At 48.5% G+C, this 21,345-nt stretch overlaps 1 protein-coding gene across 5 annotated transcripts in view; it reads left to right on the top strand.

The window, feature by feature from the left end:
• The window catches only part of rnf123 (ring finger protein 123), a 137,872-nt gene that overhangs the window by 43,527 nt on the left and 73,000 nt on the right, over positions 1–21,345 (top strand). For 4 of the 5 annotated variants that reach the window (XM_030375412.1, XM_030375413.1, XM_030375410.1 and 1 more), the window contains exons 25-37: positions 268–351; positions 656–763; positions 999–1,176; positions 1,917–1,991; positions 3,121–3,208; positions 4,764–4,851; positions 5,272–5,356; positions 6,572–6,598; positions 10,339–10,478; positions 12,510–12,566; positions 13,188–13,319; positions 14,947–15,022; positions 17,008–17,092. In XM_030375412.1, the coding sequence (XP_030231272.1) occupies positions 268–351; positions 656–763; positions 999–1,176; positions 1,917–1,991; positions 3,121–3,208; positions 4,764–4,851; positions 5,272–5,356; positions 6,572–6,598; positions 10,339–10,478; positions 12,510–12,566; positions 13,188–13,319; positions 14,947–15,022; positions 17,008–17,092 (1,223 nt within the window). The remainder of the gene's footprint in view (positions 1–267; positions 352–655; positions 764–998; positions 1,177–1,916; positions 1,992–3,120; positions 3,209–4,763; positions 4,852–5,271; positions 5,357–6,571; positions 6,599–10,338; positions 10,479–12,509; positions 12,567–13,187; positions 13,320–14,946; positions 15,023–17,007; positions 17,093–21,345) is intronic. The other variant, XM_030375414.1, reaches the window with a different exon arrangement.

Raw genomic sequence — 21,345 nt, 5'->3', positions numbered from 1 at the left:
CTTGCTTCCCTTCTCAGAGTGGGTTTTGAATATTTTATCCACACTCATAACATAAAGCATTTTGTTCTTCTTCTTGGGAATTGCAATGTGACGTAAAAAATAATGTGTTGTTGATTTCAAATTTGAAGTATCTACATGTTATTTATTTATTGAATCATTGTTGTTGGTGAGCTAGTCTGACATCTCATTTTGAAATAATAAATAAGGTGAAAATGAAATTTAAATCTCTTTCCTCTCTCCCCCTCTCTTTCTCTCTCCCTGCCCAAGATGGTTGTAGTGTCAGATGACGTCCATGAGTACGCTATGGCACTGAAAGACACAGAAGAGAAGATAGCTCGATGCCCTGCAAGGGTAAGCAGACATCATCTGACCACCTTTACATTCGTCCAACCAAACTGTTAACCCTCCCAGTTAATCGCTCTGTTAAACCCACCAACATCATACATAATATGACCATTCATTTAATTATCTAGATGGATTTAGGTGGACCAATGTCAACGTTACGTAATATATTCAGAAAAAATGTTTCTTGAAGACCGTACATAAGAGATGTGCAACCGTATCACGGCCGAGAAGGGCTGGGGAAAAAGCACTGTAGACTGTGCTGCTATTTGACCTTTTCACAATGTGGGCTGTGGTGTTTTTATTCCCTCAGAGAGCCGACATTCTGGATGAGCTCCAAAAGAGCCAGAAGGTTTTTGCTGAGAAGCTGAACCACCTCAGTAGAAGACTGGCCTGGATCAATGCGACTGTGTACTCCAAGGTAGGTGTGTGTGTGTGTGTGTGTGTGTGTGTGCGTGCGTGTGTGCGTGCGTGAGCGTGTGCGCGCATGCGTGCGTGTGTGTTGATCACGAGCCATGGTTTTTCGTTGAGGCTACTAATTATCTGTTCACTTTGTGCCTGGGACAGTCCACCTCTGCGCTAACTCAGATTAGCATTAGCACTTTCCTGCCCCCGTTACACCCTGCCCAACGTCCCGTGCTCTCTGCGTCCCCCAGGAGAAGATGCTGGACGTGTACTGGCTGCTGAGGGTTTGCATCCGCACGGTGGAGCACGCCGACCACACAGGCTCGCTGTTCGCCTTCGCCCCCGAGTTCTACCTGAACGTGGCCATGAACGCCTACAGCGCCCTGAAGAACTACTTCAGCCCGGCCAACAGCATGGACGACCTGCCAGGTAGCGTAACCCCCCCCCCCCCCCGGTGGTAGTCGTCACACCGCACCAGAGAGGCCGCGATCGCACCAGGCACACACCACAGGAATGGTGGAGTCTAGCGTCAGCGCGACTAGAGTCATTCATTTACCTTCAGGGCTTTTATCCAAAGCGACTTACAACAAGTACATTTGTCCGAAGAAAGAGAAAACAACGATATATCTCCGTCGGTACAGTAAGGAGTAAGAGCCAAGCACTAACAATAGTCAGGTTAACCCATTCCCTGTGTACAACAAACATAGTTAGGGTAAGATGCTACACAATATACTATTTCTAAGTGCAAGGACGTTCAACATACAATAGGTGCGTAACAGGGATGTGGGGGATGGGGGTTAAGAGTCTGGGTGAATTCTCTCACCAACAAAGAGCCCACAACAGCCCCCTGTGACAAAATCCCATTTTTATTGCCTCACGCGCTAACTTAATAACTTAATAACTTAATAACCGTTGCCCTGGAATCAACTTGAATAAGTCCATGAACATTCTGGCTAATCATGACGGGAAGTGATCCGATGATTCTAAAGCTAATCCGGGGAAAATTCGAGCTAAGCTGTCATGCAACAGCGTGGAGTGATCCAATTATTCATTCTGCTCTGAAATCTAATTAGCGGTGTGGTATTGTGACTGGCTGGTGGTTCATGCGGGGACACGTTGAACGGTGACAGAGCTTGTTAAACGTCTCCCACCTCCCATCGTTCCTTCAGGTTATGAAGACACCCTGACTCAGCTGGCGGCCATCCTCGCCAAGCACTTTGCTGACCCGCGTATCGTTGGTACAGGTGAGACACGCACACGCACACAAACGCACTCGCTTAAAGGAGAAATCCGGTGTAATGGATCTGGGATATGTTTAGGATGATAACGAGTTGGAATGTTCGTTTGGGAGCAAAAAAGCGCATATAGACGCATTCTTAAGTTGGCTGTTTTTAGCCGATTCTACCAAAACGCTATAAACTTGGAACGATAGGGGCATGTTGCATGGTAAAAACCTAAATCTCTATTTTAAACCACTTACAAGGCTAGAAATAGTCTGACACTTCTTTGGTAGAATAATAAGGGTCTGAACATATAAAACGAGGCATTGCTAACTTTGTAAGTGTTCGGATTGTTTATTAAAAAGGCCATTTTATACACACAGTACCATCAGTAGTTCACCCGTCGACGCCATCTTGTTTTCAAGACTCAATGAGTAGATTGTTGAACACAGAGCTTGCGTGATGTTCACAGATGTCACAAGCTCTGTGTTCGCTAATCTACCTATCGAGTCTTAATGACAAGAGTCGGCTAAAAACAGCCAATTTAAGAATACGTCTGTGTGCTTTTTTGCTCCCAAACGAACATTCCAACTCGTTATCACACCAAACATATTCCAGTTCCATATTCCAGGCTGACTATGGTCCCACATTCACGCAACGCAAGGGGGTTACGGACCTGTTACGTCTTGCGGACCCTCCTTGTGTCCACCGCAAGGAACTGACGTGCGCCTCCCAAAAATTGTAAACTTCCGTCTAGTGCTGCTTGGTGCTGCGTCGCGCAGCACCAAGGGCTGTGATTGGTCCTCTCACAGGTTCACGACTGCGGTGAAGCGTATGCGTGGTCCTTGCGTTGCGTGAACGTGGGACGATAATCAGGCCTATACACACACACACACACACACACACACACACACACACACACACACACACACACACACACACACACACACACACACACACACACACACACACACACACACACGCACAAGTTTGTTGTGCATTGCTGCTTCCATGAATATAAAACATTTTCAAATAAACTCTTCTATTAGAGTTTAATCTTTTTAAGCTGGAACGTCTGGGCACTCCCGTATTCTATTTATTTAGCTTTCTTCTGTCCCTCCCTGTTTCAAATACCTCTGATATCCTCGGTCAGATATCAAGGACTCCCTGATGCAGGCGCTGGCCAGCTACGTGTGTTACCCACAATCCCTCAGGGCCGTGGAGCGGATACCAGAGGAACAGTGAGTGTTGCTGGGGTGGGAGGATGGTATCCAGGATATCGGGGTATCTCGCGCTTTCTCTCAGGCACTCTCGCTCTCTTTCTCTCTTTTGTACTCTCTCTCCCTTTCTCACCTTTGTGCTCTCTCTCTCTGCGTCTCTCTTACTCTCACACTCGTGGTACTTTTTCAATTTTGCACCCTTCTTGTGCTCTTATTTTTGCACTCTCGCCCTTTCTCACTTATGGTCTTCCTTTGTGTTCCCCTTCCCTTTCTCTCTGGCTCCCTGCAATTTATTATCAATTTCTCTTGCTTGCTCTTCCCTTACCTCACTCACTCCACTCTTTGGTAATATATTTCCAGTAACCACTCTCTCTCTCTATTCCTCTCTTTCTCTCTCGCTCTTTCTCTGGAAATATGAATCGGTACACCAGAGCATCAAAATCATATTCCCTTCAACATGTTCCATGGAGTTCCGCCCTACCGCCGTGCATTCTGGGAAGGGCAATTTAAGTGCATGATAAAATGAGTTTGTAGCTTACCTTCTAGGAAAATGGCTGTGTGATTACTCATCTAGCCGACTAACTATACTCGAATGGGCATTGATGTCGCTATGGACAGGACAGTGATGCAAGACAGGGAAGTGGGCACACAGAGAGCGGGAATGAACACACAACAGAACCGCGGGTCAGGGTCTAACCTCGGCCGCCGCACGGTGTGTTGACTACTTGGTTAGAAGACTAGCAGGATAAACCACCAGGTTACCCGATTGTAGGGAAACGTTTTGGCGAACCAAAATGTGGTTATGATTAGAAAGTTATCAAATTTAATGATAGGTAATTGAAGCCAGAAGGTTGCATGGAGATTGTGCCCGCTCCCAAGGCATTCTGGAAATGGACTTTGGTTTCTGGCTAATGGCAATATGCTGAGGTGATTCATCATCTGCTGAGCAAAAACCCATTTTAGTTCCTTTTTGATGCTTTTTTCCTTTTAATATGCTTTCGCCCTCATGAAACCTAGATGTGTTAGTTACACTATGATTAGATAGGAGGGATTCAATGTTAATTATTATACAGAGTTACACATTACTCTCGGACGTGTTTCTTTGGTTATCAATAACCTAATGGGTTGGTTATGTTAATGGTTTTAAAAGTGGGTTATTAATGGGCGACGGCCCCGTTGTAGATGCTGTTGGTTATGTTAATGATTTAAAAGTGGGTTATTAATGTGTTACATTAGCATTCTCCAGTGTGATGGAGCTTGAGATCTCCATGGGGTTGGCTATCTTGGTTTGTTTTTGTTTGCTAGTGGGATACTGATTTAAATGCTAGATAGTTATTAACGCCAAATGTGGGTTATGCTAATGCGTTGTTCTCATTATATCGGGTTTTGGTTATGCTTTGTAATTAGTATTTTGGTTTGGTGTTGGAGTTAGTTTGAATTGGTCTCATTCCATATATTGTTGATTGTGTTGAGGCGTGTGTGTTTTGTTTGTGCGTGTGTTATGTCCTGATGCAGATTTTTGTGGTGACGCTAATGTGTGTGTGTGTGTGTGTGTGTGCGCGTGCTTGTGTTCCAGGCGCGTGGCCATGATGAGGAATCTGCTGGCTCCATATGAGCAGAGGCCCTGGGCTCAGACCAACTGGATACTGGTCCGACTGTGGAGGGTGAACACACACACACACACACACACACACACACACACACACACACACACACACACACACACACACACACACACACACACACACACACACACACACACACACACACACACACACACACTTGTTTTTCCAGTCTAATGCTGATATGACATTCGTTTTTATTTACTTTCATTAATTTGTGCAAAACACCTTGCGTCATATTTACTAACATTGGCCTGAACACACGCACACAAATACACAAATACAATGTCACACACAAACACACAGACACACACACACACACACACACACACACACACACACACACAATCGTACACACACACACACACAAACGTGCACCAATCAGTTGAACATGCCTGCATGTGTCTGAGCGGTACCCACGGCGGACCCCAGGTGTGTAACCCGCCTGCCGTCGTGTTCCAGGGCTGTGGCTTCGGCTACAGGTACACCAGACTGCCTCACCTGCTGAAAACCAAACCCGAGGACACCAACCTGCCCAGTCTACAGAGTGAGTGCCCGGCCTTGTTTTCTGCTCCCCTCTCTCGCACACTCTTTCTCTCGTTAACACTCTTTCGCGTTCTCTCTGTGCTTGGCACTCTCAAGTTTCTCACTCTGGCCCTCTCTCTCCCTTGCAATTTTCTCTCTCAGTCTTTGTTTTTCTCCCATGCTCCCACTTTGCCTCTCTCTCTTTCTCTGTCTCTGTCTCTCTCTCTCTGTCTCTCTCTCTCTCGCGCTCTCTCTCCTATTTCCATCTCTCTAAAACCTCCAACAGCATTCGTGGACAAACTCTCACACACACACACACACACACACACACACACACACACACACACACACACACACACACACACACACACACACACACACACACACACACACACACACACACTTGTTCCCTGTGTGCGGCTGTGTGTTTCTCACCCATGTCGTCTCTGTGTCACTCTCCACGTCACTCTCTCCTGACTGACCCGTCCATTCTGTTGTTTCCCAGTATTGTTCTCCATCTCTCTGTCTCTGCGTCGTCCCGTTCTAGTGAGACGGAGGCTTGGTGCAGCCCACTTTCCTTGTTGTTTCCTCGTCTTTCATGCGTTTCCATAAATAACTGGAGGCCTCGGCGAGCTGTCTGCACAAGGCCTATGTTTAGTACATCTTCCAGATTTATCTTCCCTTTATTGATCACCGGTTGTGTGTCTATGGTTGTCTGTTTATGTGTGTCCCTTTGTTTTTTAAGAAGTTGTGTGTGTGCGTGTGTGTTTTATGTATCGATGTGTGTGCTTCTGTGTCCGATAGGGCAGCCGTGTTCGTGCATATTGCTGGTGTCTTTCCCCAGCAGGGTTGTGACTATGTCTGCTTCTTCTTACTCGTATGAATGGAAAGTCATGAAAAGATCGGTTATTTTCTGTTTTTAAATTTCCTGTCTTGTGTTTGGTGTCCATGGGGATTCTGGTGTCATGGGGCTTACCAACTCAAAGTTTGCTCGTTAGATGCCAATTTGGTTAATAATCTAACCAAAACCCAGAGTCAATCATTTTGAGTTTATCCATTGACTTTCAACACACAAACCTTTCACTCAGTGCTCATCATTTCTTTCCTCGGTTCCCCCCCCTCCTACTCTTTCTTTTTCTAATATTTTAACAACATCTTCTCTTCTCTCTCCTTCCTCCCACTACTGCATGACGATTGGCCGCCATTTTGTTCACCTTTCTCTTTGCATGCCTGTCAGGGGACTTATCTCTCGCTAGTTTACGAAGTAAGTGTTTCATTTTCTCAACCCATTCCCGGCTCCCCGGCCCTGTCCTACTGATCATAACCGTTCATCGCTCATCATACTTCTGCGTCGAATAACTGCACCCTAGGATCACCACTCCGGTACTTTTCTGTGTTTGTTGGTGGTCAAGGGCTCTGAAAGTGTCCGTGAAATAGTCACTAACTCTTCAGTGACATCTGGTGACGTAAGAAGATGACGTGTCATACCTCCTGAACTAGAAAGCGTTGCGTGTATCCTACTGCGTGGGGCTCTTGGGCTCCGCCCGTGATGTAGCGACCGATGATGTTGTATACGCAGCAGTCATTCGCCCCCAAATAATACTTAGTTCGCCCTCATGCATTTTCATTGTTTTGTTCCTGGTGTGATTTGAACCAAATATCATACATCTCCAGTAATGAGGCTTATCGCTCTCTGCTCAACCAGCACATTACACAGCAGGGGCTGGGTAGTAAAGGCTTTGATCTAACAGCCCCATGGGGCTTTTTAGACTGACCCAACAGCCCGCTTGGAGCTTCCTCCATCCTCCTTCCTTCCTCCTTCTCTCCACCTTTCTCCCCTCCCCTCCTCCCCTCCCCTCCTCTCATCCTCCTCCTTTCTTGATACAAACAGTGCCAGTCATTATCTTAGCGTGTTGGAAATGGTTTATTATGATTCACCCGCACACACTTGCTCTCTTCTTTCTGTCTTGCTCCCTCTTTATTTCTCCCCCTCACTCCATATGTCTCCCTCTCTCTATTTCCCCCCTCTCTCTCTCTCTTTCTCCCCCTCCCCATCCGTCTCTCCCCTCTCTCTCTCCATCTCTCTACTTTTGACCTCTTCTGTCTCTCTCTCTCCATCTCTCTCTTCTCCGTCTCTCTCCTCCCATCTCTCTTTTCTGTCCTTCCTCTAACGTATCCCTCTTCTCATCTCTCTGTCTCTCTTTCCTCTCTCTCTCTCTTCTCTCTTCTCTCTCCTTACTCCAACCTCTCCCTCTTCTCTCTGTCTCTCTCTCTCCCCCTCTCTCGCTCCATCTCTCTCAGCCAAACAAACAGAGGAGAAAAACAAGCTGTTGTGATTGTGGCTCAGACGATTTGGTCACGATGTAATCCAGCTCTCTGCCTTTAATTAGCAAAGAGTGGCACTCGCTGAGCCCAACCAAGCCAGCGTGCATCGACCAGCAGCCCTCTCCACCGTAGTGTTGTGTGTTCCTCAAAAATGATTAGTCCCATTACAGCCTTTGAACGCTAACTAATAAAGTCTGCAGAGTTGGACCGATATGTTTGTCTCGGTGCCTAATCCTTTTAGTTTGGCGCGTGCCCAATGTCGAAGGATTAATGAACGTAATAATAAGATAACGATATACAAACACACCATGCCAAGGGAGCAACGAGATCCGCCGAAGGGGCGATGGTAAATGAAGAAACATCACGAGGGGAGGATGTCAGGAGGTCGTCTGTTTCCCCCGCGTGTGTCGCGTACCCTTTCGTGGCCGGCGGCACACGAGCCTGCTGGCCGGGGCTCTGTCACTCTACAGCGTTACCGTAGTAACATCACAGAACCAGCACTCCCCAGCTGTCACTTTGGCTGGCAGTTGGGGCGCTGGCTTAGCCCCCTGAGTGTATTAAAAGAACTGGACACACAAACACCCCGCCTCCCTCCCTAAGGGAAAAACAACAACGGCGTCAGCAGAAGTAAAGTTTTTTCTTGCTTTCTTTTGGATGACCTGCTCACCAGTGTGGAGCAGTCTCACTGGAGGTCACTGAGCCGGAGGGTGACGATCACTAGGGCTGATGTGTAAATAAACCCAGCGGTCATTGGTACCGGAGGGACGGTAAGCAGGAGCCAGGAGGAGGAGGGGGGGTGGTGGTGGTGGTGGGGGGCCTGGAGCGGTCTGACAGGGGAGGCAGGCTGGGGGGAGGGTTTATTCCCCAGGGCTCCAGGGGCTTAGAGGGCAGAGAGGGCAGTAAGAAGGGGATTATTAGAACTAATGAACACTTGACTCCTCGCTGGTCCCGCCGGCTCCCAGAGGAGATCTCCCCTCGTTTCTGCTTCCTCCATCACTATCTTCTTCTTCTTCCTCTCCCATCCTCCTCTTCTGTCCTTCACACCCCCTCCTTCCTAGTCTCTTATCCACCCACCTCTTCTCTTCCCCCCGTAGCTCTGCATCTCCTCTCCGTCACCTCCTCTTCTCTTGCTCCTCCTGAACGTGCTGCCGTTTCCTCGCCCTTGTCTATCTTCTCCTTCCTGTTTGTCCTCTCTCATCCCTCCTTTCTACGTCACCTACCCTCCTCACTCCTTTCCCCCCTATACGCCTCTCTTCTCTCCTCCGTCCTCTCCTCTCTTCCCTTCCTCACACTCCCTTATTCCTCCATCCTCCTCCTGCCCTATCCTAATCTCCCCTCCTTCCCTCCCCTCCATCAATGCATCATTGTTCTCTCTCCCCCTTACCCCTCCCCCTTGTTTTGAAGGGGTAAGGGGAAAAACAATTAAGGCGTAAGGGGTAGCAATGGGATTGGGCCTTAGGCCCAATCCCATTGCTACCCCTTACCCCTTCCCCTTACCCCTTCAAAACAAGGGGAAGGGGAAGGGGTAAGGGGAAGGGGTAGGGGGTAGAAATGGGATTGGGCCTTAATCTCCCCCTTGGTCCTCCCCTCTCTCTGCTTCCGGCCTCCTCTCCTAATGGAACCCCAGCAGACTGGAATAAAAAAAGCAATTGTCTCAGCAAACTCTAATTAAAGACACAAGTTCTGCTGACAACACACCTGATCCCTCCTGGGGAAAGATCCGCGGCCTAAACCAGCTCCTCTGTCTACCCCCCCCCCCCCCCCGCAGCCTCTTCAGTTATCTGCTATGCCGTGTTCCTCACCTCCTAACTTCCTCCCACTTTGTTTCACCTCCAGCACCTTCCTCCTCCTCATCCTCCTCCTCTTCCTCCCCCTCCTCCTCCTCCTCCTCCTCCTCCTCCTCCTCCTCTTCCCCCTCCTCCTCCCCCCCCTCTTCCTCCTCCCCCTTCCCCTCCTCCTCCTCCCCCTCCTCCTCCCCCCCCTCTTCCTCCTCCTCCTCCCCTTCCTCCTCCTCCTCCTCCCCCCTCAGCCATTGTCCCCAGAACTCTGGAGCGCATTAAGTCTCGACCCCTGGCCCCTGGTGAGATAAGGTGACGAGAGGCGGTTAAACCTTTTATACCGCGGTCAGCCGTACAATTTCCCCCCGCCTCTCTCTGCGCCGCCGGGGGTCCTGAATGGGGGGGTATTAATCGCTTTCCAAGGTGATGCGGGGATGGAAAAGCTTTTACGGCCGCCAATGTAATCTTTGTGAGGCGTTGAGCGTTTTATCGCTGGAGTAAACCTCATTACGTTCTCCTAGCCTTTGTGCCAACACACCTTGGCCAGTAGCACGTTTTGTAGCTCGCTGCAACGTACGTTGAAGTGGAACCACGCTCACCGTATAACCACACTTACTGCTCCCACAATGAGAGCTTTGCCTCCACACACTGTAGTCGGGTCATTATGAATCCCAATAGACCACTTAGTTTGTTCTTTTGTTCATGTTCTGGGTTATCTGCGTTCTTCAAATGGTTCATTCCTCCTCCCAGCTCACCGTTATTTCTTCGTTTTTTTTAGACCCTTTTCCCTAGACCAAAGGAGTAGGAGTATAAACGGCAACACTAGGAGAACAACACTAACGACACTGAATTCCTTTTGATTGGCTGGTATCGTGCTCTCTCTCTCCCTTCATTGGTTCAGAGCCCTGTCCGTCACTGCTGCTCCAGAGGCACATGGCGGAGCTGCTGAGCATGGACAAAGACATGGCCGCCTCCTTCCTCAACAGCGTCCTCAACCAGCTCAACTGGGCCTTCTCCGAGTTCATAGGCATGATACAGGAGGTAGGCCGGCTCACTCATCTTCATCACACACTCTGAGTTCATAGGCATAGGATACAGGAGTTAGGGGGGCTGGACACACACTCATCTTCATCAAACACCAGGGAACATAGAATACAATAAGTCAATGCAGTTATTAACTTAACATTTGGATCAAAGTTATTTGAGTTGAATGTAATGTTATGTTTATGCGTCCAACCACACAACGCACTACGCTCAAGACAACTCAGAGCTCGGTAAGAAGTTACCGTGACTTGTTAAAAAGGAATTGTCCATCTCAGAATTCTAGGTTTGAAACTGGGGTTTCGTTTAAGAGCTCTGACTTTTCGTCAGTAACAACAACAAAACGGCGACCTCCGCCGTTAAAGGGAATTAAATTGTTAGGGAATTGTTTATTGACGTGAAAGGACAAAATACTGTCCAGATATCCTTTTTTAAAGTATCTCCTCAGATTCTAGATCAGGACAGACTGTTTTGCAGTGCTGGCCTGTATACTACCACTGTAGAGGATTAAACTTTGAGTACATTGAGCTTCTTCTTTCAATGTGAAGCGTCGTGGCCGCAGAGACAAACCTGCCAATTGTACACCCAGAACGCTCTGTTTGTGGCGCCTGGAGCCTGAGCAGTTCAAATAATCATAACAAGTCATGGTTATGTATCCGCGCTACATCCTTTCAAAAGATGACAAACGCTTTCATAACAAACATCTCAAAGCCAGTACCCAGTCCTGAGAGAACGCCTTCAATATTTGATAAGTTGTGTTGTTGCTATATCTAGCAACAACCTCGTTCCCTTCAAACACATAGGAGACCAAGTCATAATTGAAGGTATGCATGTGACAGGGTCAACAGGTGTAATTCATTTTGGTTATATTCATAGAGCTTGTCTTATCAGACAGCCCTGCACACTGAGCAATATGCTGCTGCTGCCCAGAATCACCGTGCAGCAACATGAAGCCCTGCCTTTCACACACGTCTACACTCTGGGAGCTGCCCCAACTCTTCACTCAAAATGACGTGAAATCAAACCAATATATTTGGCCACATTGTAGCCCATTGCCGGATGGATGAAAACATTAGGTTCCATTCCCACCAGCCTGCGGGCTTCTGGCCTTCTGGTGGAGTGATCTTGTCAACATGTCAAGTGTGATTTGGCAAATTCCAACGGAATCTCTCTCTTCCTGTCCTGTCCAATTTTTGCTGTATCATTCAGGCTTGGTTAGGGCGAGTGAATACCCACTGGCGTATGAACATAGTACAAATGTAGGCCTGTAATAATGGCGGCTGTTTGTTATGTCTGTTGTCGACTGCTGTGTCAACACTTGGCAGTTGGCGGCCATTTTAATAATCAAGGGGTCAGAATACAACCTGGGTGCTCCCTACTCTGTCTCTGTCAGACCGGCTCTGAACATGTTTAATCACTCCTCTGCCCCTTCCTCCCTCTCTCCCTCCTCTCCCTTCACCCTCTTCTGCACTCATCTCCCTCCCCATCCCTCCCTCCCCATCCCTCCCTCCTTCCCTCCCTCTCTCCCTCCCCATCCCTCCCTCTCTCCCTCCCCATCCCTACCTCCCTCCCTCTCTCCCTCCCCATCCCTCCCTCCCCATCCCTCCCTCCTTCCCTCCCCATCCCTCCCTCTCTCCCTCCCCATCCCTACATCCCTCCCTCCTTCCCTCCCCATCCCTCCCTCTCTCCCTCCCCATCCCTACATCCCTCCCTCTCTCCCTCCCCATCCCTCCCTCTCTCCCTCCCCATCCCTCCCTCCCTCTCTCCCTCCCCATCCCTCCCTCCCCATCCCTCCCTCCCCATCCCTCCCTCCTTCCCCATCCCTCCCTCTCTCCCTCCCCATCCCTACCTCCCTCCCTCTCTCCCTCCCCATCCCTCCCTCCCTCTCTCCCTCCCCATCCATCCCTCCCTCCCTCCCTCCCTCCCTCCCTCCCTCCCTCCCCATCCCTCCCTCCCTCCCCCCCCCCCCCCTCCCCCCCCCCCCCCCCCCCCCCCCCCCCCCCTCCTTCCCTCCCTCCCTCCCTCCCGTAGATCCAGCAGGCAGCCGAACGGCCAGAGAGAAACTTTGTGGACACGCGCCAGCTCAAGGTAACCAGCACGTCTTCTCCTTCTCGGACGGGTCTTGGCTTTGACCATCCTTATCTGTGTGTTTGCGGACCCTTTCCGAGTTGAAAAGCAATCGTTGCTAGCAGTAATGTGCTTGGCCAGCAAGTGTGAGTAATCCTCCTGCTACCTATACATGGAAAGTCACTTACAGGGTCTATTGGGTTTGCTTAATTGGCTAACTGGTGATTGAGCCATTAAAAAAAAGGACGATTAAATCCCCTTCCTCTCCATTAAGCGAGCTTCCATGAATAGATTTTACACAGTGTCAGCCGGCCTGCTGGTGGCGAATGCCAACCAGATAAGACTAATTAAAAAGCTTGATTGACACAGTGTTTACCTCGGTTATTTGCTTATTTGTTTTGTGCTATCAGTTTATTGAATCCGTCAAGCAATTTGAGGTCACTGTATTGTGTGCGTGTGCGTGTCGGGGGGCGGGGGGGTAGTCTATCGATTAGGGGGTTCGATTCCCAGCTGAAAGGTCATGGGTTCCACCCCCTATATCCACAGTCGGGTGCTTAACGACTCGTATCTGGATTCACTGCTCCAGGGCGAAAGAGCAAAATGCCACGTACAGAATCTTGACCTCTGACCTCGCTCGGCCAGGTGTGCGCGACCTGCTTCGACCTGTCCGTCAGCCTGCTGCGGGTTCTGGAGATGACCGTCACCCTGGTGCCGGAGATCTTCCTGGACTGGTCCCGCCCATCGGCAGAGCTGCTCCTCAGACGATTGGCTCAGGTGGGTTCAGTAGGACCGGGAAACGTGAACACAGCCAATCACAGCGCAGTTTACACAAAAAGAGAAACCAAGGGGGAGGGGAAATGGGGTGACTCATGCACCAACTCATATTTATTCTGGACATGCCACTGTTAATACAAGTCTATATTCTCTAACAAATTGATTTGCTCATGCTCGTGCTTGTTGTCAGCTCATTATGAGTTGAGGGTTTGTGTTTCAGTTGTCAAGAGAGAGGTGACCTCTACATTTCTGCAAAAACGCAACACTAAGACAAGGATCTAATCACAGAGTTCAAATTATTTTGCAGGGAAACATCGACCCTTAAAGGTTAGGTTGGACAGACGCACACACACACACACATACATACATACGTGCCTACACACACACACACACACACACACACACACACACACACACACACACACATACGCATACACACACACACACACACACACACACACACACACACACACACACACACTGTATATCTGTGCAGACATCCCCAGGACCAGTGCACGGGGAGCATTAGATCACTGCGAGACGTTTGGATCCGTCCCAAGGCCAGAGGAGAGAGGCTGTGGGATCTCATTAGAGCAGAGAACACCACACACTGGTACCTGTTCCACACACCGGGCCCGCAGACAGACGGGACTGTTCTGTGGGCCACACGTAGAGCATTTGTATCTGTGTGTGTGTTTGTGTCTGCCTGCCTCCTGGTCTTCAAAGATGAATTTCTAATTATCCAGGGTTTGTTTTTTGAGCCCGCAGTCTTCACGTTGTCTAACTGTGATAATTGGTCCACCAAGGAAATGTATTTGGAGAAATAGGTGTTTGACACTCATGTGTCTTGCCCTGAGTGTGTGTGTGTGTCCTGCTAAACCAGGGTGATTTCAGCACTGCACTCCATCACTAGCTGCACACTGCGATGCTCCCTCCATCACGACCAGTTGATTGTCTCCTTAATCTCTCCCTTTCTCCCTGTTGAACCCTTTTCTGTTGGAGAACAACAACACTATTTTGTGGGCGGGGCTTAGGGTTGAGGATTTTTTTTTTTGGAACCCTTAGAAAGTGTTCGAAGTTTAGGCACATCATCCAAAAGAAATTACATTCCTTTCTAGTTTGTGTTTTTTTTTCTCTGCAGTAATGATGAAGGTATTGTTGAGACGTAGAGACAATTTGCTTTTAGAATCTGCCTCTTGAAAATTGCTGTGAGTTATATAATACCCTGGTATGGTAGCAAACCATCCAAGCACAACAACCACGCTTTCAAATGAATGCTTTTTCCAAATCCATAGTAACATATCCATAGCAATAATAGAGAATTCTTGATTTCTGGCACCCCACATAGCAAGATGACATAGTTTGGATCGTTAGTGTCGCCTGCTAATCATATTGCCTCCCAGTTGTTGCTTTGTTCTGCCTCCAGCTAACGTTGGCATGTAACCAGGAGGTCGACTGAACAGGTTCTACAGAGACCATAGAGAATGAGCAGGGAGGCTGTATCTCATTGTTTCTCTCTCTCTCTCTCTCTCTCTCTCTCTCTCTCTCTCTCTCTCTCTCTCTGTCTCTCTCTCTCTCTCTGTGTCTCGCTCTCTCTCCTTCTCTCTCTCTCTCTCTCTCTCTCCAGCTGTTGAACCAGGTGCTGAACAGAGTCACAGCAGAGAGGAACTTGTTTGATCGGGTGGTCAACCTACGTCTGCCAGGTACACACACACACGCACGCACGCACGCACGCACGCACACACACACACACACACACACACACACACAGAGACACACACACACACACAAACACAAACGCACAAATGCATGCGCATGAGGAAATGATTCAATTGCAAACACAAGCATGAATGGATGGTTGTACAACAGTCTATTGCACACACGCACACACACACACACATGCTTGGGGTCTAACATTTGAGGTGAGTCAGGATTCAGTTTGTTTTTGGTCCCGGTTCTGTTTGGTGTATAAGGACAGCACACACACACACACACACACGACACACGACACACACACACACACACACACACACACACACACACACACACACACACACACACTACATAGTCCACTGGTTCAGGAATTCCCAGGATGCATGCTGTTAGATTGAGGATTCCTAATAGAATTCCGGAGAGAGATCCTTGACCATCAATCAGGAGCTGCTGCCTTTGCCGTGCACTACACTATGGAGAGAGTCACGGGCCGGAGAGAGAGAAGGGCTCATCTTAGTCAACATGATGTATGTACACACTCCTGCATCCCGCGGTGAGGCCGTCATGCATTAAATCTACTCAAAGCCACCAGCGAGCGGGAAGACATCATCAAAATAAATTAATGAGACGGAGCAATCACTCCGTAAAGAATAGATTAAGTAGACTCCCCTTGTGTTTTCGTCTGCCTCTGACCTAGCCAGGAGCGAGCGGACGAGATCTGTGGTCTGTGCATAGTTGAGGGGGGGAGGAGGGGATATGAGGAGGAGGGGAGGGAGGAGAGGAGGGGAGGAGAGGAGGAGGAGGGGATATGAGGAGGAGGGGAGGAGAGGAGGGAGGAGGAGAGGAGGAGGATGGGAGGAATGGGAGGAGAGGAGAGTGAGGAGGAGGAGGGGAGGGAGGAGAGGAGAGGGAGGAGATGAGCGATAAGGGAGGAAATTAGCAGAGGAGAGTGGAAGGGAGTTGAGAGGTTGAGAGCATATGAGGGGGAGAGAAACAAGGAGGGCAGAGGGGAGGGAGTGGAGAAGGCGGATGTGTGTGACAGAAGAGAGTGAGAGAACGACTGGCTGAATAACATTTGCATGAGAACATTCTGGAAAGTTGAGGCAAAAACAACTCACACACATGCAAGTTACAGAGTCACTAAGTTGCAGAGCTTCACAAGAAGGTAAAGGATAGACATAAGCCCTCAGGCAAACAAACACACACATACAAACATACACACAGAGGAGAGAGAGAGACATACAGACAGAGACAGACACATGTGCACATTAAATGGAGTACCTTACAAACAGTAATCATTTCTTAATATATGTATCTCCCCTCTACTTAAGACAACCTGAGAGAGAGAGAGAGAGAGAGAGAGAGAGAGAGAGAGAGAGAGAGAGAGAGAGAGAGAGAGAGAGAGAGAGAGAGAGAGAGAGAGAGAGAGAGAGAGAGAGAGAGAGAGAGAGAGAGAGAGAGGTTGGGGGTAGAGAGAGAGAGGTTGGGGGTAGAGAGAGAGAGAGAGGTAGAGAGAGAGAGAGGTTGGGGGTAGAGAGAGAGAGGAGGAGAGGTTGGGGGTAGAGAGAGCGGGTGGGGGGGGGGAGGAGGAGATGGGGAGCGAGTCCGTCAGTGTCGAAAGCCAATGCCCACAAAGTGTGAAAAGATAATTCATCCTTGCGGAAGGATATTGGGTGAGACACCAGTGGTGTGGAGTGATTCATCAGATAGGTCTCTAGTACTTCCACCACGCTACACGCCTCAGCATGGCACCGGTCACAATGATTAAATGGCACGGGAAAAATGAAAGAAATCTTTTGGTATTGTTCACTTTGCCGCTGACGATGCGGTCGTGTGATGGATCGGTGTTACACCGCTCGGAGGGGGGGGGCCTCTGCAGAGGGCGTGTTTTAGGAACCCTCCCACTGAGCTGATATCCTGTTATTAAGCACTCGGGGACTGTGATTGAAATGGTGATTTCTCTGTCTGTGTGCAGGGCTGGAGAGTGTGGATCACTACCCCATCCTGGTCGCCGTCACGGGGATCCTGGTTCAGATACTGGTGGAGGGACAGAGACAGGGGTAAGTCTTTGTGTGTGTGTGTTTGTGTGTGTGTGTGTGTGTGTGTGTGTGTGTGTGTGTGTTTGGGTATTCTGTCCCAAGCCCAGGGGACAGAATGACGCTATGCCTCGCCTCTCCACCCCCCTCCATTGTGTCACCGGCCAATCAACCCACACACCCACACGTCCTCCTAACCTTTTAGCAAACACGACAAAGATGTAACATCCAAAGTGATACATCACCACAAGAAGGACCTAACGTCTCAACCGCAGCGGCCTCGCGCTAAAGACCTCCAGGCCTCCAGGACTGTCCCCCTGACAGCCCCATGCTCAGCATGCAGAGGCTGCACCCACATGTCATCATACTAAATGAGCCAAGTTGGGGACATTGCCTTGCACGGCCCGTCACCGTCCTCAGACAGCCCAGAGGGTCTGAGGGTGTGTTTTCTGAGAGCCTCTCATCCCCCTGGAGCTGAGGAACGGATTCAGGGCACGCCCGTGCGGCCAGGTGCTCTGGAAGAGCTGTGCGTCTGTTGTTGTGGTGGCTCTCTCGGTCGCTCTCTCTTCTCTCCCTCCATCTGTCCCTGCCTCCTTGTCTATTTCCCTCTTCCTCTTTATCTTGAGTTTTCGTTGTCCCTCTCTATCTCTCGTTCTCTGTTCTTCCTTTCCATTGCTGTATGTCTTATCTGTATGTCTTTATCTTTCTGTTTCTCTCTCTGTCTTACTCTCACTCTCACTCTTACTCTCTCTCTCACTGCCTGAAGATTCAGAGGGCTCTATTGTCATGGAATCTCTCTCTATCTTTCTCTCTTCATCTCCCTCTCTATATCTCTGCCTTTCTCTATCCCTAGCCTTCTCTCACTTTTTCTCAAGATTCAGAGGGCTTTATTGCCATGGCATCTCTCTCGCTCTCGCTCTCGCTCTCTCTCTCTCCTAGGATTCAGAGGGCTCAACAGCATCGCTCTCTCTCTCTCTTCTCTCTCTCTCTCTCTCTCTCTCTCTCTCTCTCTCTCTCTCTCTCTCTCTCTCTCTCTCTCTCTCTCTCTCTCTCTCTCTCTCTCTCTCTCTCTCTCTCTCTCTCTCCCCATTCTCTCTCTTCCTCAGGATTCAGAGGGCTTTATTGCCATGGCCTCTCTCTCTCTCTCTCTCTCTCTCTGGCTTTATTTCCATGGCCTCTCTCTCTCCGGCTGCTGGGGGCCTGCCGTCTCTGTAAATAAACAGTCTATATTACAGCCTCTGAATTATGAATTCCAACATCTCCTAATTTCCATAAACTCCATGGAAGCCCACAGGAATATCAATTGTCTGAACAATATATATATTAGAATATGAAATATATATAGGGTAGATTGTTTGAGATACAGCCCATTGGTGAGCTCAGGGATGCCTAAAGGTAGACTGCGGACATTGGGAACTCGCGCCCTGACCTTTACTTATACATCTAAAAATAAAACCTGTGCTTAATACTGTGACACATATGAACACGGCACTCCTGCCAGCTAGGCGGTTTTAACACCCTGTGAATTAATGCCCAGCAGATTGCCTCTGGAACCCTGTGCTCACAGGAAGTCAGTAGTATCCTTCCTTCCACCTCTGTTCTCCGCAGCGTCTTCAGTAACTATTACACGTCACTAACCTCCTTTGGAAACCTTAATACCTCAACCCACACACTTGAGTTAATGCACATTTTGCACTTCATTTTTATTACTTTGTTTTTACAAAGTTTATTGTTACATTTAATTTATTATTTGTCTTTTCTATTTTGTTTTTAGCATTTTATTGTATTGCATTATCTTTACCTGCCATATTTAGTTTAGCCTGTTTTATATTCCTCATTTCCCCACCTGAGATAAATTAAGTTTTCTCTTATTTTTCTTATTAACTTCCTCCCTCAAGCCCCCCAGACATCACCGCATCCTTCTCTGCCTTTCATAGAATATTCCCTCATTGTTATTTTATTTTCACTCCCCAACTTTTCCTCATTACCGCCATTTCCTTTAGTGTTTGTCTTTCCATTAGCCCAGCCAATCATGACGTTGTCTTCTTCTGCTCCTCCTCGACGGAAGCTACAATACTTTTTATGAAATTATTGTGTTCGCTGCTCTCTGATTGGCAGTGTCATTCTGTCCAGTACAGTACCTCTGAATAAGTGGACTCCAAGGTCCATCCCTAATGATGGGACCAAGTCTTATTATTATAAAACATATTGTTGTACACTGCTGTTTACTTCGGTACATCCATGGAGTGTTCTCCACACATGCTGCCGGTGATTGCAGGTCCCTCTCCATCTTGACTCGCTGGGGGGAGGAGCATTATTTGACTGTGTGTGTGTGTGTGTGTGTGTGTGTGTGTGTGTGTGTGTGTGTGTGTGTGTGTGTGTGTGTGTGTGTGTGTGTGTGTGTGTGTGTGTGTGTGTGTGTGTGTGTGTGTGTCTGTGTGTGTGTGTTTGTGTGTGTGTGTAGTCGGGTGTGTGTGTTTACATGTTCAAGCATACATTAACGCTTGTGGGCTCAATGTGTTTGTATGTCCTTGCAGAGTGTCAAAGGCTGGCTGTTGAACTGCTATTTTCAGCCCTTTGAATCCGGTCCAAATCCTCCCCGAGACTCCTTTTCCCAGAATCCCCAGGTTCCAATTACACCCAGGTTTGGGGACGCGACACGTTTAAGGTGTGAACCTGTCACCCGATGACTTCCTTCCTGCGACAGAAATACCTAACAGACGTTTCAACCTTCTCCCTTCTCGTTTCTGAATTTCCAATCTTTCTAATTTTCTCACTGCCGTCTGCCCCCCATCACTCTTTTCATTAATCTCTCACCCTTTCTTCTCACTTCACCTCCTCCTCTGAATCATTTTCATATGCCTTCATCACTCTCTGGACAGAATGGCCCCCTCCCTGCACTGCTGATCCTTTTGTAGTTTATATGACTACCGTTGGTTGGTGATTGCTTCTTCTGGGTTCAAGGATCCCTCTTAAGGGGCCCACACAACGCCCAGACTCAAACCAACGGCCAACTGCCTTTATCCGACCATGCCGTTGCCTCTCGTCTGACCCATCGGGCAGAAAAGCTGCATTGAAACACACCACAAAGACTGCTGCCAACGACACAGTACCATGTACGTTCTGCGCTTGCACGAGATGCAGTAAGTCTCCTTAACATCGGGTGGCGCTAGTCTCGTGGCGATGGTCCGCCCCTCCCACACACCTCGCTGATTCACTGGTTGTGTGCTAGCAGCACACAATTCACTGGTTGTGTGCTAGCAGCAGAGGTTGTGTGCTAGCAGCACACAACCAACCCAAACGTTTGAAATGGCCAACAGTTGGGCCAGTGTGTTCCACGCTATACACTGTTGGCTTGTGACTTCAACCCCGGCTTGTAATATCTGGGAGAACTGTGAGATTTACTCTCTGTCTGTTTTGACTCTGAACCGGATACCTAAAAGGGATATTGAATTACACTTTCTGATGTCCGATAACGTTGATTAAGATAAAGGTCAGTAATCGGTCTCTTTGTCGACTGATGTTACACTTTATCAACCCGCGTTCTCCCCCACTTTGATTAGACCCATTCCTCGTACTCCGTGGGATAATCTGTTTTTCCGCTAATTTCGTTTTATCGGAAGACATGCGATAAGCGTTATTAATAACTCCATTGTTGGTTGTCCCCCCGTCTGGGTTTCCCGCAGGTTTTTGTCATGATTATTATTCCACACGTTTGAATTTCCCCCCTAGTCTAATAATTGTGACCATGCAAGTGCTTATATTTTATAGGGGACAAAATACAATTTCTCTAGAACCACCACCACTGAGTCGAATACCACCCATGTTCCACGTGAAATCGTAAAGATTTCACGTGGAACACGCTTTAGTTATTCCTGTGCAAAGATGTTATGAAACTGATAATTTGCACGGATCTCGTACAGATTAGCTTGGAACGTGTGCTACAAAGTGCTGCAAAGCTTCCCTGTTCCACCGCCGTTGGAAATGAGGATGCATCAGTGAAAGCAGTGGCAGGTTGAGTCGATAAAGTTCTGGATGTCACATCATTGCCTGAGCATTACCAGCTCCGATATGGGGGCTTGTCTGAGAAATGTTGAGACTACTCTCCACCTAACAAGATCCTCCGGTGAATAGGATTAATGTAATGGATGCATTGTTTGGTGATAGGGGGCGGGGTTGGGAGATTACCTTCACTGCAGAAACAAAAATGAACCATTTTGCTATATCCAAGACGCTATGTTTAAAAGGTGGGCATGTGGAAGTTGTTTAAATTAGCT

Source organism: Gadus morhua, chromosome 13, assembly GCF_902167405.1.
Source record: "Gadus morhua chromosome 13, gadMor3.0, whole genome shotgun sequence".
Lineage (NCBI taxonomy): Eukaryota > Metazoa > Chordata > Actinopteri > Gadiformes > Gadidae > Gadus > Gadus morhua.
Note: the sequence above shows the minus strand (reverse complement) of the source record. Positions and strands in the feature narration are given on the sequence as shown.